At 47.8% G+C, this 15,052-nt stretch overlaps 1 protein-coding gene across 3 annotated transcripts in view; it reads right to left on the reverse strand.

Annotated features, from left to right (window-relative positions):
• LCA5 (lebercilin LCA5) overlaps positions 1-15,052 on the reverse strand; it is a 489,123-nt gene that overhangs the window by 221,236 nt on the left and 252,835 nt on the right. For all 3 annotated transcript variants that reach the window (XM_069606295.1, XM_069606293.1, XM_069606296.1), the window contains one exon: positions 6,964-7,101. In XM_069606295.1, coding sequence (XP_069462396.1) covers positions 6,964-7,101 — 138 coding nt within the window. The remainder of the gene's footprint in view (positions 1-6,963; positions 7,102-15,052) is intronic.

Raw genomic sequence — 15,052 nt, forward strand, 5'->3', positions numbered from 1 at the left:
GCTGCGCCCCCCACTTGAATAGGGAAGTATACTGCTTTTTGTATATTCACCCGGAGTCCGCCAAAGTGTTGATATTCCACGCGACAATCTGGAACACGATCGGGCAGCAGACCGCTGGGTTGCCGAGGTATATAAGGAGATCATCTGCGAATAGCGAGACTCTATCTTCTCCTCCTGTTGGCCAGTTGAACCCAGCCCAGTGTACATCCGTTCTTAGTCTAATCGCCAGGGGTTTGATTGCAAGAAGGAATATTATTGGTGAGAAGGGGCAGCCTTGCCTGGTCCCCCGGCCCAGTGGGAACATTCTGGATGATCTCCCATTTACCCTAACAAATGCCTCGAGAAGAGCATAGAGGAAGGAGTTTGACCCATGGCATGAAGCCTTGCCCGAATCCGATCCGCCTCATGAATTCCCATAGAGCATCCCACCCCACTGATTCAAAGGCCTTCTCAAAGTTGACCGCAAGGAGGGCCAACGGGTCCAGGATCTCGGCTGCTCGGTCTAGGGCAATGAGAACACTGCAAAGGTTGATTTGTGTGGATTTGCCCGGCAGAAATCCGCACTGGTCTAGGTGGACTAGAGATTCGATTACCCTGAGCATTCTGTTGGCTAGTATTCAGACTAGTATTCTTGCTTCCCCGTTTATTAATGTTTTGGGCCTATATGAGGCACAGCGTTCTGGGGGTTTTCCAGTTTTGGGGATTACCACAGTGCATGTCCTCCGGAGGTCCAGGGGGAGCCTGCCCAGCTCCCTACTGCAGAGGAACATGCAGTACATGTGCCTCGTCGGTATCCAGCCCAACCGCTTCCATATCTCCATTGGAAAACTGTAAGGGCCAGGAGTCTTCGCTGTCTGCAGCTGTGTCAATGCTTCACCCACTTCTTCAGTGATTTCAGTGTCTAGCTGCTCTGTCTGTTGTCTAGAGAGCCGAGGGATCATGATTGAATCAAGGAAGTTCAGGGTGCCTACTGCGGGTCCTACCCCTGGGGTGGGGGGGGGGGGGGGAGTACCGTTGCTCATATTACTTGGCAAAGGCCTCCGCAACATCGGAGTCGCCCGTCCACGTTTCCCCTTCGTCGTCTTGGATGGCCCGCACCTGTCCCTTACTTAGTTCCCATCTCTCTAGCCAGGCCAGGGTTTTGCTTGCTTTGTTCCCCCATTCATAAATCTGGCTACGGATCGACCAATGGCCCATTCGAGCATTGTCCAGGGCAGAGTTCCTCAAAACCTCTTGGGCCGTTACCAGGGCTTCATGTGCAGAGTGAGTCCCTTCTTCTAGCAATTGTTCCTCTCCTCCCGCCTGACCACGGTCAGAGCATTTCGAAAGAGCGTCCACGTGGTGCTGGATCCCTCTGTAACTGGACCTCAACTGGGCTTTCTTTAAAGTTTCAAACATACACACAAGTTCTTCTTCTTGTAAATTCCTTGCATTCAAAAATGTTGCTACTTGCAACCTTGAGCTCAATACAGTGCGGTTTTCTATCAGTTTCCTCTGACTCACTGGCTGTGCTGAACCGTTGGCTTCTTTGTTCTCTGGAGTCATGGATAGTACCACGGTAGACAGCTTGCCTCCCCCTCCTGCGTTACAAATGTGGGAGGCCCCTGTGTACCATTGACATCTGCTGCTCCGCACGCCAGCTGTAACTCCTGGTCTTACGATTTCCCTTTCGGAGGCTTTGCAGGTCTGGGTGGAAAAGGGCAAGGGCAATTACCCTTCGTCGTCCTTCCAGGTCTCACTGCTTTCCTCCTCCTTTTGTACTGCCAGTTTGGTGTAGCTGACTCCTGGTGTGTTCAGCCTTGCTTGAAGTGTGCTTTCGTGCTCCACCTTTTATCCTTGTGGGGAAGGTAACGCCGTCAGGTGTGCATGGTTATTGTTAATTGCCTGACTCTGCCTGACCTGAGTGTTGGAACTTGTCAGGTAAATGGCTCTGGTGTTAGCCCGTTGTCTGTTACTGTGTAAGAAAGTGTCTGTGTGGAAAAAGGGGGGCGGGGTAAATCTTATAAATATTCTACAGGGTAGGATGGGGAAAAGCTGTTACAGGGAAGGGGATATGTGTCTCAACCCTCTGTGTCCCACTTCCACTCCCCAAAGACTTCTCACCCAGGGGATCATCCCCCACTGGTCCACACCCATGAACTGGATCCAATAGCGATGGCTGTGTCCTGGCCACTTGGACGGCAGATCTCCGGGGACCAACAGGTGAGAAACCTTTAGGTTTCTCACACTTCACAGTTTTCAGCCACTTAAAAGTTCATCAGTGGTTAGCTTTCTTTCGCGTCTCATCAGCATGTGTGCAACCTTCTCTTGTGAGATACACTGTTTCGGCTTCAATCTTTCCTCGACACAAACCAGCCTTGATATCTTTCACTAACTCACTGGTTGTACATGTTCCTTTCTTGTGTCTGCGGCTTTGATTCACGAGTCAAGGTTGATACCACAGGCTTGGCTTCAACTCCCCAACTCTGTCGTTCACCTGGGAGGATCACTGGCATCCTTGAAACACAATGCAGGTTTCTTCTTGGCTGCGATTTGGCTTTCTCCACGTCTCCTTCAGGGTTTCCCGGAAGCAACAACCTCCTGCGGCTATCTTCTGGGTTTTCCTACCCTTTGTTCTAATCCCTCGATCTTTCGTCCTGCTCCAGTAGGTTCACCCTCGCCCTGGAAGTTCTGCTCCTTCTCGTGTTCCACCTTGCTCAGAGTGTGTATCTATGTTCTGCCTTTTATCCGTGTGGGAGAGCAAATGGGTATCAGTTGTATGTGATTAAAGTCAAGTGCCTGACTTTGCCTGAACCGATTACTGGGACATGCCCAATGAGATATGCAAGTGTTAGCCTCTTTACTCTCTCATCGCCCGCTTCCTCGGCCCAGTGTTTGTGTAGAAAAAGGGGGAGTGGGGAAGTTGGTATGTTGGAGGATCCTATAAAATAGGATGGGGCATGGGTATGGGAAAGGGGGGGAATAGAGCGTCTCACCATTGGCTGCCTCACACTCACTCACCAAAGAACCCTCTCGCAGGTGATCCTCCCACACTGGTTCACCCCAAGGGTCTGGATCCAAAGGTGATGGCCGTGCCCTGGTCACCTGTGAGAGAGATCCCCAGGGACTAGAAAGTGAGACACCCTCTGGTTTCTCACAAGGGCCCACAAATAGCACCTTACAGTAGTCTAATCTCAATCCTATTACAGCTCAGGCGATGGTGAGACAGCTGTTGGTAGATAGGAACGATCTGCATTCATTGATAAGTTTAGTGGGCAGCTGATGAAGCGATCGCATTGACTTGACGCGTAAGGTCATGGGTGGCATCAAGGTAAACCCCAAACGTCTTCACTGCTGGGGAGACTGGGATTGAGATGCTGTCCATGGTGAAGGATTGGTACAGATGGTCTAGGTTTTTGAGCATGGCTGGCGATCATACGAGGAGGATTTCAGTCTTTTCGTCATTGAGGCAGAGAAGATGCAAGGCCATTCAGGACTGGATAGTCTGGTGCACTGCGTATAGTGTGGAGGTGTCGGCTGGGTAGTCACCTGAGAGGGGCAGGAGGATTGTGTGCCGTCCTCATAGTTGGTATAGGAGATACCCTGTGCGTCCAGGCGGTCAAATAGCGGTTTAGTAAAACTGTTGTAGAGTGTGGGGGAAATGCAGAAGCCTTGGGGTATGCCGCAGCTTACAGGTGTGGGGCGGGGGAGCAAATAGGCTTTCAGAGAAGACTCTCATGGTTTTGTCAGAGAGGAACTGATGGCTTCCAGTGAGAGGTTGGCCGCAGACGAAAGATGCTGCAGAGGATTTTGTGGTTTACCAAGTTTAACGCTGTCGAGAGGTCCAAGAGTAGCAGCAGCGCAGGCTTTCCTACGTCTTTTAGCTCATCCAGTTGGTTTATAGATCCAGAAGAGTCGATTCTGTGTCATGATCGGGGGCGGAACCCTGATTGCCGGATTTCAAGAATGCCATTGGATTCCAGGTAGGCTGCTCAGTCCAAGATCTATAGGAGGATGGTGTTGATGGAGCAGTAGTTGGTGGAAATGGACGGGTCCAGAGTGGGTTTCTTTAGCAGCGGAAGGATCCATGCTTTCTTGAGACTTGTGGGAACTGAGCAGGCGGTAAAGGAGACGTTGATGAAAGCTGTGATGAAGGGGGGTCAGAGCCTCAGCACAGCCCTTGATAATTGGGGCAGGGCATACATCTCCTTTGCATCTGGAGGGTTTCAGGCCTTTCATGCTCAGGGTGATATCTGCTTCAGGGATGGGGTTAAAGCGAAAGGCAGCTTGTCACCTATAATGGTTGGGGGCGTCATGTTTAGGGAGGAGTTGTGGGCTTGTGCTGATAGCAACTTGTTTCAGTTTGATTTTCTTTTGTAGTGCCATTACTTTGTCCAGAAGTGTGTTTTGTATATTTGTGCACCATGCTGTGTCTTTTGTTAGATTGGTTGGGGGATGGGGGGACGCAGGAGACACTAACTCTCTCAGGATAGCGAATAGCTCACGTATGTTGGACTTCATATTTGGTAATTCTGGTGTTGTAGGTTGAGGCTTTTGCCAGAAGTACTGCTTGTTTGTATTCCTTTTCTAGGGAAGAGAAGTGGGATTTATTGTGGTCCGATGGGGGGTTTCCTCCATTTTGATTCAGTCTCACGTTTTTTTGAGGCAGAGGTCTTGGATGCACGGTGTGAACCATGCATTGATGTGAGTGGTGGGTTTAGTTTTGCGTGGCGCCAAGGAGCCGATAGTGTTGACTGCCCGGGTGATGGTTTCATTGAAGAGGTCGGCTAGGATTGTTAGATTTGCTTGTGGAAGCGGAGCTGGTTGAAGCATACCAAGCAGGGGTAGAATCTGGTCGTTCATTAGGTTGCGAGTGCTGCGTGCTAAGGTGGGAGGCAGGGGAATGGCGGTAGGTGTGGGCAGGTTGCTTGTGGGGATTGCGAAGGACATAACATGGTGGTCAGACCAAGGGCACAGGAGGTTGGTGAGAATAGAGGCCTGGCAATTGAGGTCTGCAAGTCAGTCCAAAGTACGACCTTTGGCATGGGTGGGGTTCACTATTCCTGGTTTAAGTCCTAGGGCTTAGAGGGAGCAGGCTAGTGATGAGGCATTTACATCTTCCTCATTGTTGAGACCTAGGTTAAGGTTGCCGAGGAGTAGGAGATTCGAGGTAGGTTTGATATTGGTAGAGAAGATATGCAGGAGGTCCTCTTTGAAGGATAATGGTGGCCCAAGGAGGTGATGGATGATGTACATTGTGCCGGTAGAGGTGTGGGAGAGGGATAGTTTAGTGGCGAGTAGGTTGCAGTGGAGTATGAGGGTAGTACTGGAATCTGACGGGGAGGGTATGCCTTTTACTACTCACGGCCTCTGTCGTCTTGTCTGTTCCTGCGGAAGATGGTATATCACGATGGGATAGCGATGGAGAGGGCTGGACCAGATGTGGAGTGCAGCCATGTTTCAGAGATCGCTAGCAGGTCTAGATTGTTGGAGGTAATGAGGTCTTGTATGTCGATTGCGTGCGTCTGGATAGACCTAGTATTGATTTGGGTGCAATTCAGTTGTCGGGTGGGAGTGGCTTTAGGCCTTCTGACATCGGCTGTGCTGGAGGGCCTGTGGCTGGAGGCACAGGTCGGGGTGCTGCTCAGGGGAGCAGCATTCTGGTCGGGCAGGCTAGTCATGGATCAGCTAGGCGGGGTAAGGCTGATGCGCTGTTAATGGTGCCATTTAGCAGTTGGGCTGGAGGGATCAGCCGGCTGAAGTTGGCAGTGCTGGTGCCCTTCTGGCCTAGCATGTGGTTGCGTGGGGCGACTGGCGAGGCGATGTGGTAAGGAATCAGACTAGCGCATGGGTATGGTCTGGAAATGTGTGGTCGGTTATTCAAGCAGATCGCATTGCGAGGAGGGGTTGTGTGCACACGCGCGTAGTCTGGTATTCCTGATCAACAGATGGGTCGGGCATTAGGTGCACATGGAGGCGAGGTTCGGGCGCTTAGTCGGGTGAGCCTAAGGTATCCTAGACACAGTACGCTCATGGTTACTACTTCAGGTAGATTTGATTTAGCGTCTGTGGGGTGAGAGGTTGGGAGGGAGGGTTCTGAAGTGGGTGCAGCGGAAAATGCAGGCACCCGGGGGGTGGGGGTGGCATAGGGGGGACAGCAGAGGGAGGGGGAATAAGCTTGGGAAGTAAATGAGATGACGAGTAAGGGGTTACACAGTTTGCCACGTACTTTGGCAGATGTTAATGCGGGTGTCCTTCCCGGCCCAGACAGGCCCAGACAGGTGTGACTGGACTTTGAAGTGGGCCTACAAATGTGGTGGCCAACACCATCCGGTTTGGGGTAGCTCTCCCCATCCTCATATCCTCACGCTCGGACCAATCAGGTTGCAATAGCGTGAGGCCACCTGCAAGGCTAGGAAGACATAGCGCTGGCATATGGAGACAGCACAGCGGTGGCCATCTTATCATGGAGCTGCGGTTCTCATCTCATAAATGCAGGCGGATCTGCCGGAGGTGGTGGGGCAGGCCTGCACTGCTCGCAACGGCATACGCGCGCTGCACCTCTTTTACTTTAAATAAAAGTAAACCAAGTAACCAATATTCCTGTGTCGGTCCCCTACGTCTTGATCCCTTACAGTAGAGACGTGCACATTGATGTACTTTTCCATCAAATTCCAATAGGAAAGCGGTAGATTAGCATGTGGTGCTCAAAAATGTTATATTTTTTCCCATAGGTTTTCTTCTTTCCCGGATGGCAATTTGTTGCACGCCTGTAACGTAGCAAGTCAACATTCCCCATTACTTTAATAGTGAACACAGCTTTAACCCTGCAATCCTAGTTTGCAGTATAGTATTGGAAACAATCATCAGAAGATTCTCAGTGCTTATTTATACCTTAACAAGTATCTTACTTCATTGGTTCAGGAAGGAAATATGGATACATTTTCAGTGATTTAGGAACAAAGTGCACAAAGCGAGAACTACCTTTAACTTTTGGCTGAGCCGCACCACTTCATCTCCAAGTGTTTTATTTTCCTCTTGTGCCTCGCGTGCCTTTTTGCGCTCTGTGAGCAACTGCCGCTGGAAACTGCTCTGGCTCAACTCCAGGTTTTTCTCCAAATCCTGCATTATACATCAAAAGGTTATGGATACAAAACAAATTAGAAAACATTATGTAAAAATTTCAACTGTAAGTAATGAAAAATCAGAGCAGCACATAAGCCTCCCTTCCAACGTGCATCATTGACTGCCTCTTAGCTATTTAATAAAAGCATGCTCCTATGCTGCCTGAGGTTCACCGCAGCAAGAGGTGATCAGCTAATGCTAGTGATTGCAGACAGACAAGGGAAAGGGTAATTTGGACCAATTTTAAATGCTTCTTTAACAGACTGTGATTAATCAGCAATGATTCCCCCAGAAAACCTGGCTTGGGACCCTTCTCATGTGGCTAGGGAAAGGCTGAAGCTTTCTGATCCCGACCCTGGCGGTGATGTTCTGCTGGAGGATCACATGAGGGGGAAGCAGGTAAGTAAGAATGGGAAACCCCCTTATTTAACTTTCCCCGAAACTCCAATCTTCTAATGGCTTCTTGTAAAACTTGAAGAAGTGAGAAAAACTGTCATTAGGGACTTCAAGTTCCATAATTCCCTAAGTACTAGGACCAAGAAGAGGGCTAAAGTGGAACGGGCTAAAGTGAAACAATGAAGGAGTAGTGGTCAGATTATTAACAGAAATGACCCACACCAAAGGGAGACTGAGAGGCTTAAAAGGCCCCCTCAGATGCAGGCCATTGTCGAGCAGAACATGCAGGAGCAGCAGTGTGATCCGTGTATGCAGCCGACGCAGAAACTGGTGGAGGGAGAAGACACCGGTCCCACTGTTAAGTTGAAGTTAACAATAGCCGATCCGGATAGGTTCTGTGCCTCCAGAAACCAGAAGTGCAGTTCTCGCGCACGGAAGCGTGCAAGAGGGATGCTTGCCCTCTGAAGACCTGCGTTGCAGAGGCTGCGCAGCGGGAAGCGAAATAATCTTTCCTTCTCAAGAGGCGAAGGCAACGGTGGACCAGGTATAGCAGGTTGCCAGGTTGCAAGGAGCCACGGAAGCAGAGCACACGAGAGCAGTGATGGGATCGGACAAGCACGCCTTAACCGGTGAGTTTACCAGCTGAGGGTGACACCAGAGAGCTCCGAGACCACTCGCATGTACAAGGCAAGCGTTTAAGAAGTAGAAAACACATGCTTATAAATGGAAGTGAACCAAATTACTAACTTTAAGCATACGGGCTTGTGGAGAAACCAGCAACCCTATGGGGTAGTATATATAAAAGCTGGTACATACAACAATTACCCAAGCCACAAGACATTAAAACCACAGCAATTCAACTCCACCATAAATTGCTAAAGACAAAAGTGGATTAATGAGAGGTCCATAGGTTGTGAAGCCACGGAAGTAATGTAATAAGACTCTTCCCATGTCAGCATTGGGTTACTTGTGCAGTGGAGAAACAAGAGTGGCAAGAAGACTGACCTTCTGGAAAAGGTTATTCAGAAGGAGAGGAGCGTAATTTGCAGAGGAATATTAAAATGCACCCATGTAAATCTTGTTTCCCTGAAGAGTTGCTAAATGTTTGATGTTGCAAAATAATGCACATTGTGAAGCTGTTGTAAAGCTATTCTAAAATGAAGTTAACCACAGAAGCACTTACTGATTGTGAACGGCTGTCCAGGCAGGTGAATATACCCGAATGGCAAACCTTTGAAGTAGAAGGCCTGGCATGGGAGCAAACCAGGTATGATGTAGGTAGTCGGCCTGGCACAGAAGTGAACTAGGTAGAAATTGATGAAGTGCTATAAAGTAGTTCTAACAGACCATTTATATTGCTTGTGGTGCTGAAGGAAGAACTGTATAGACCTGCTGTAGAGGAGTTACATTTCTTTAGAAATATTCAACTGTGGCAAATCATCCTGACAAAGACAATCATGCTTATGCAAAGAAGATAATTCTAAAGCTCATTCTTGCTTAAGAAGAGAAAGAACCTGCTATAATTTTTCTTTGGTAAATCACTGGAGTGTTGGAACATGCTGTTGCCAAGTTGAAGTTACAAAGAACTGTGTAGGAACTTTATTACAAACAAGGATTTCTTTTTGAACTGTGGAGCAGTATCCGGCTTGAATCTGGTGAAGGGGATTTCACCCAGAATATAAGAAAGAATTGTGGTCATATTACGAATTCAATTGTTAAATTAATTTTGTTGCTTTTGAACTGACATGCATTTCCTTATTGATTTATTGCATGTTTAAGTGTGAGGGACAGATATCCTTTGTTAGAGTGTTTCCTTTAGTTTATTTTAGGCAGGGAAATCCTCGTCAGGGTAGGGATAGTGAGGTGTTTATCCAACCTTTTAATTTAATAAAATTGCATCCTTTGAAAAACCTGTACAAAGTTGGCTGCCCCACATTTCTGACCCCCCACAACTGTCAGAAGTATTTTTGACAACTTGAAGTCTATGTATGAGGAACAAGGGGAGGACAACTTATTGGCTTTTGCCACAAGTTTGAAGGACTGGAGATGAAGACAGAAACTTTTATTAAAGGGCAGGATTCTTTTTTCTTTTTAATCAAGGTTTCTTTATTCCGCAGACTGATACAGAGAACAAATTTTCAACAACTGCATAAATCATTATCTTACAATTGCAGTCGTTACACCTTTATATTTCCATTTATAGTCTCTGCTGGGTCTGCAGTTTTTAACTTTTCAAACCCCCCACCACAACACCCCCCCCCACGCTTCCCTCCCCACCCCCCGTCCCCAACTCATTTGGTTCCAAGGTTGCTTGCTGTTGATAGGAGTCAAATGTTTAGCTCCGAGTAGATTCTTCTTATTCGGAACCCCTCAAATTTTAATCCACCACCAAGCTATTATAGGATCTTGCTCAGTTTTCCACCCTTGGGCTAGGGTCAGTCTTGCAGCCGAGAGCAGGTGCGTAATTAATGTAGCTTTGTGCCTCTTTGCCGGATATCGATTTTTGGCTACCGCCCCCAATAGGATGACCTTCGGATCTTCTGGGAGCGCGGTTCCCGTCATCTCTTTAATATGTCCCAGGACTTCCTTCCAAAATATCTGTGCCTTTGGGCAAGTCCACCACATGTGGAAGAAGTCTCCTATCTCCCCACATTTCCTCCTGCAAAGCGGTGAGTAACTAGAGTTCATTTTATGTAGTCTGGAGGGGGGCATGTACCACCGGTAACAGATCTTATAAGCTGATTCTTTGATTGCCGTGTATCTAGAGCTTTTGTGAGCTCTCTCCCATATCCTTACCCATTCTTCTGCCGGTATGGCGGCCCCAATGTCTGTTTCCCAGCTCGTCTTGTACTGTAATGTGTCTTCTGAGAGGGCTCTATCCAGTAATTTATAGAGCCTAGAGATTCCCCTTCTTGTTGCACCCTCTTGTATGGATAGCTCAAGGCCTGTTAGGGGTCTATTGGCTGCCCTTCTGACAGCTGGGTGAGTGATCCAATGTCTTATTTGGGTGTATCTGTATCTCTGGCTCTCTCCCACATGAAATTTCTCTTTACACTCTTCAAAGGAGAGTGGTTCCCCGTCTTGATACATGTCCGATAGAATCAGAGATCCAGGTGCTGTCCAACCCTCCCAAAACTTAGTTTGGAGACCCGGGGTGAACTCTGGATTATAGGCTATTGGGGAATGTGGGCTCAGACCTCGAGGAATTTTCCTCCTTCTTAGTTCATCATCCCAACTATTGAGCGCCACTTTGGTAGTTTCTAATAATTTGCCTCCTGCGTGTCGGTGGTGCAGTGGAAGGGTGCGCAAGATTTTTAGTGGAATCCTGGTAACCTCCTGTTCTATCTGTATCCAACCCGGGTGTGGATTTTGGGCCTCCCAGTGTAGCATGGGTGCTATGTGTGCAGCCCGAATATATCTCTGTATTTCCGGCAATCCTAGGCCTCCAAGAAGCGGGGGCGCATCATGAGCTTTCGTTGTACCCTGGGCTTTTTACCTTTCCATACAAAGACCAAAATGGCTATTTGCAGGGCTTTCAAGGTCCGGGGAGGGATCTTTATGGGAGGGAACTAACAGTGTATAGCATACGGGGTAGGAGAATCATTTTCACCGCCGTTATTCGGGCAAACCAAGACAGTTCCTGCTTGTCCCAGCACCAGAGATCATCCTGCAGTTGTTTCTATAGTGGTTTTATATTCACTTCATATAGCTCATTTAATTTTCGGGTTAGGCGGAACCCCAAATACTCCAGGGAATCTTTTTCCCAGGATAATGGGAATAATCTCTGTACCTCTGCAATCTCTCCCTGGACTTTAGTTATATTCAGGGCTTTGGATTTCTCATAGTTTATATGAAACCCACATACCCCTGCAAATTCCCGTAGCTTTTGCATTACCTTTGGCAAAGTGTCCCGAGTATAAGAAATGAATAGCATAAGGTTGTCTGCATATAGGTCAATTTTATGATGTATGTCCCCACATCTAACCCCACCAATGCTGCTATCTTGTCCGATTTGTGCTGCAAATGGTTCCATTGCCATAGAAAATAATAATGGGGAGAGGGGACAGCCCTGCCGAGTGCCTCTTTCTATCCTAATCTTCCCAGATGTTTGCCCATTGACCAAGCGGTTCATTGAGGGGATCCGAAAGTTTTCCATTGCCATAGAAATAAACTGAGGCCCACATCCGAACATCTGCAACACCAGTCTCAGATATCTCCAGTCTAAACTGTCAAAGGCTTTCTGGCATCTAAAGCTGCCAATGAGAAGCGTTGAGCCATTCGAGTGCCTAGGTCTATGATGTTTATAGCGCGACGTACGTTATCTTGGGTGTGTCTGCCTGTTATAAAACCGGTTTGATCCAAATGTATGATTCGTGGGAGGACCTTCCCCAATCTAGTTGCTACAATTTTGGCATAGAGCTTAGCATCCAAATTCAGTAATGCTATGGGACGGTAGTTAGAGCACTCTAAGGGGTCCCTCCCTGGTTTTGGAATTAGTAAGGTTAGGGATCTACCCATGTCCAGGGTGACTATGCCTTTTACACTGATTAGGTTAACAAGTTTTACAAGTGGGGCCAGGAGTTGTGCACAAAACGTTTTATAGAATCCTCCTTCAAGACCATCTGGGCCTGGGGTTTTATCTGACGGTAGGGTCGAGATCGCATCACTAATCTCCTGTGCCGTTATCTCCGACACCAATATTTGATTTTCTTCTGCTGTGCGTTGGGGAGGACTGTCTCGGCCAGATAGCGTTCCTGAGCTTGAGGAATGAGTTCCTCTTGCTTTAATAGGTTTGTGTGGTAATAGGTAATTATCTGCAATTTTCCTTTTCCCCCGAACACAGTTCTCCTCGTTCTCCCCTCAGTTGTGTTATATAATTGCAGGATATTTGTTCTTGTAGCTTGGCGACTAAAAATGTGTTTGCTTTTCCCCCATGGACATAGTAGGACTGTCTAGTACGTAGGAGGAATTCTGCCACTCTATCTGCTGTATGGACCTCCAGTTGTGCTCTAATTTTTTTGAGAGCTCTAAGCGATTTTTGTGTCGGTTTATTTTTGTGTTGGGTTTACGCCTCTCTCAGTTCGTTTTCTAACCTTTGTGTTATTATTGCCTGTTCCCTCTTGTATAGTGCTGCCTGAGAGATGAATTCCCCCCTTATGACCGCCTTTCCTGCGTCCCATACCATTCCAGAGTCTGTCTCCTCCCTGTCATTTTCCCGAAAATAATTGAGGATCGAATCCTCTATATGGGCTCCAAGGGCTATGTCTCCTAATTTGAGTTCATTTAGGGTCCAGCGCCTTGCCTTCTGCATTTTCACCTCCCCCATATCCATGTGAATTATTACCGGTGCGTGGTCTGTCAGGTATTGTACTCCTATATCGACTTTCATTATTTGCGGGATCAGAGTGGCTGATACTAGAATCATATTGATCCTAGAGTATCCCCGGTGGACTGTTGAGAAGTGTGTGTACTCCATATCCCTTTCGAGGAAGAACCTCCAGGTCTCAATCACATCCAGGTCCTGGAAAAGTTTGCCTAATGCTTGCCTATTCTTCCCATCTGCCAGGGACGGTGGTAAAGTTTTATCTAGTAAGGGGGTCCATCACACAGTTGAAATCCCCTCCAATTATCGTTTGCCTTTCACACCAGCACCCCCTGAATGTATTTATCCTGATTGTCATTACGCAGATATAATGCTATGATTGTATACTTCCGTCCCTTGATCCGCCCCTTAAGAGCTATAAACCTGCCTTCCGGGTCTGTAAGGATGTGGTCTTTCCGGAACCCCAGTTCCCTGTTCAATAAAACTGCCACTCCCTTTGTTTTCTTTCCCGCTGAGGCAAAATATTGTTGTGGGAACAGTCTGTGGGACATCCTCTTTTGATCAACCGGGAGGAGGCGAGTCTCCTGTAGGATCGCCACCGATACTCTAAGCTGTTTCAGCCTCCCCAGAATTTAATCCCTGCACATTGAGGGATAGTATTACCATTTCATTCATCGCTCCTGAGTATTCTTTGTATCCCCTGGATTTTTGCTTTTGCTTATTAGATCACCAGTTTTCCTAGTGCAATTTCGCTTTTAGAATCAAATAAAGTTTTTATCCCCTCTAACATAACCCGCTCTCCACAGATCCCCCCCCTTATCCCCTCTCCCCCCTCCCCTATCTCCCCCTAATCCCCGTGTTTGGTCAGAGTCCCACCGGCCTGTCACTGATTCTTGATCAGGTTTGCTGGGCTTTCTCACTCCCAACATTCTCCTTCGCCTGGACCTTGATTCGTCCAGCATCGAGATCCAAAAATTGCCTCTCTGTTGTTCCCCATCCTCGCTTGTGAGTATATTTTATGCAACTTTATTTTTGCTCTTCTTCTGCCAGTTCCAAGAGATATAAATTCGGCTGATGTCAGTTCTATCAGTTCCTGTAGTTCAGACTGTGTTTGGGCGAGAAGCCACCAGTGGACCCCCTCGGGCCCTTCTCACCGACTTGTCCAACGACCATTCCCATTGGTTGTTTAAGCCTTTTCGGGGAGATTGTCATGTGGCCGTTTCCGGCTGCTTCGTGTTCTCTTCCATATTCAATATTGACATTCCCTCCTCGCATGTGGTGATTCGATGGGATCTTCCTCCCCACGCAAAGATCAGGCCAAAGGGATATGCCCATTGGTATCTGTGTGCCTGGCCGTCAGTTCTTTTGTCACCGGTCTCATCAGCCTTCTCTTATGCAGAGTCGAAAGGGCCAGGTCTTGGTAGAGTTGTACCCAGCTGCCATTAATTGTAAGTTCTGTTTGTGATCTGACATTTTTGAGAATGTCTTCTTTCTCAGCAAAGGAGGTGCAGATGACCAGTACATCCCTAGGCCTAAGTCCCGGTTCATTCCTTCGTGGACCAATTCGATGTATTCTGTCAAAGCGGATCTCTTCCGGAGGGGTATCCTTCATGAGACTGCTGAAGCATTGTTGTAACGTGGCACGTTGTCCGCATCAAGAACTGTTTCGGTCAGGCCTTTGACTCTGATGTTTGATCTACGGGATCTATTTTCTAAATCTTCGGCCTATATTTCCAGGTTGGTTTTGGCTTCGGCCAGTTGTTCCAGCAAAATGCTTTTCTGTTTGGTATCTTCTGCCACGCAAGAAAGACCATTTTCCACCGTATCTACTCTCTCTCCGAGATCATTCATTTCTTTCTTGATGTCTTGTAATGCCAGCTTCAGTTCATCTTTCATTTGGCCCAGTTGATTCTGGAATGTATTCAACATTCTTGACTCCATTCCCTTCAGGCATGTCAGTAGTTCGTCTTTGTCCGAGGCCATGTCTACTGATGCCCCTACGTTTTCAGTTTCTGGTTTCTCCTGACGTGTCGCTGGCGATAGGACTTTCTCCACTAGCCTATTTTTCCAGCACCTCTCAATCTGAAATTCCACTTGGGATTGTACCCACTTAGGCTTCCTTGGGGCCCCTCTGGATTTTGTACCTGGCATCAGCTTCTTCCAGATTGCACAAGACTATCACTCGTATAGGGCTCCAGCTGTGTGGCCAGATATATTTTGATGTTTTCA

The sequence above is a fragment of the Ambystoma mexicanum genome, chromosome 4p, assembly GCF_040938575.1.
Source record: "Ambystoma mexicanum isolate Mex_15411 chromosome 4p, UKY_AmexF1_1, whole genome shotgun sequence".
NCBI lineage: Eukaryota > Metazoa > Chordata > Amphibia > Caudata > Ambystomatidae > Ambystoma > Ambystoma mexicanum.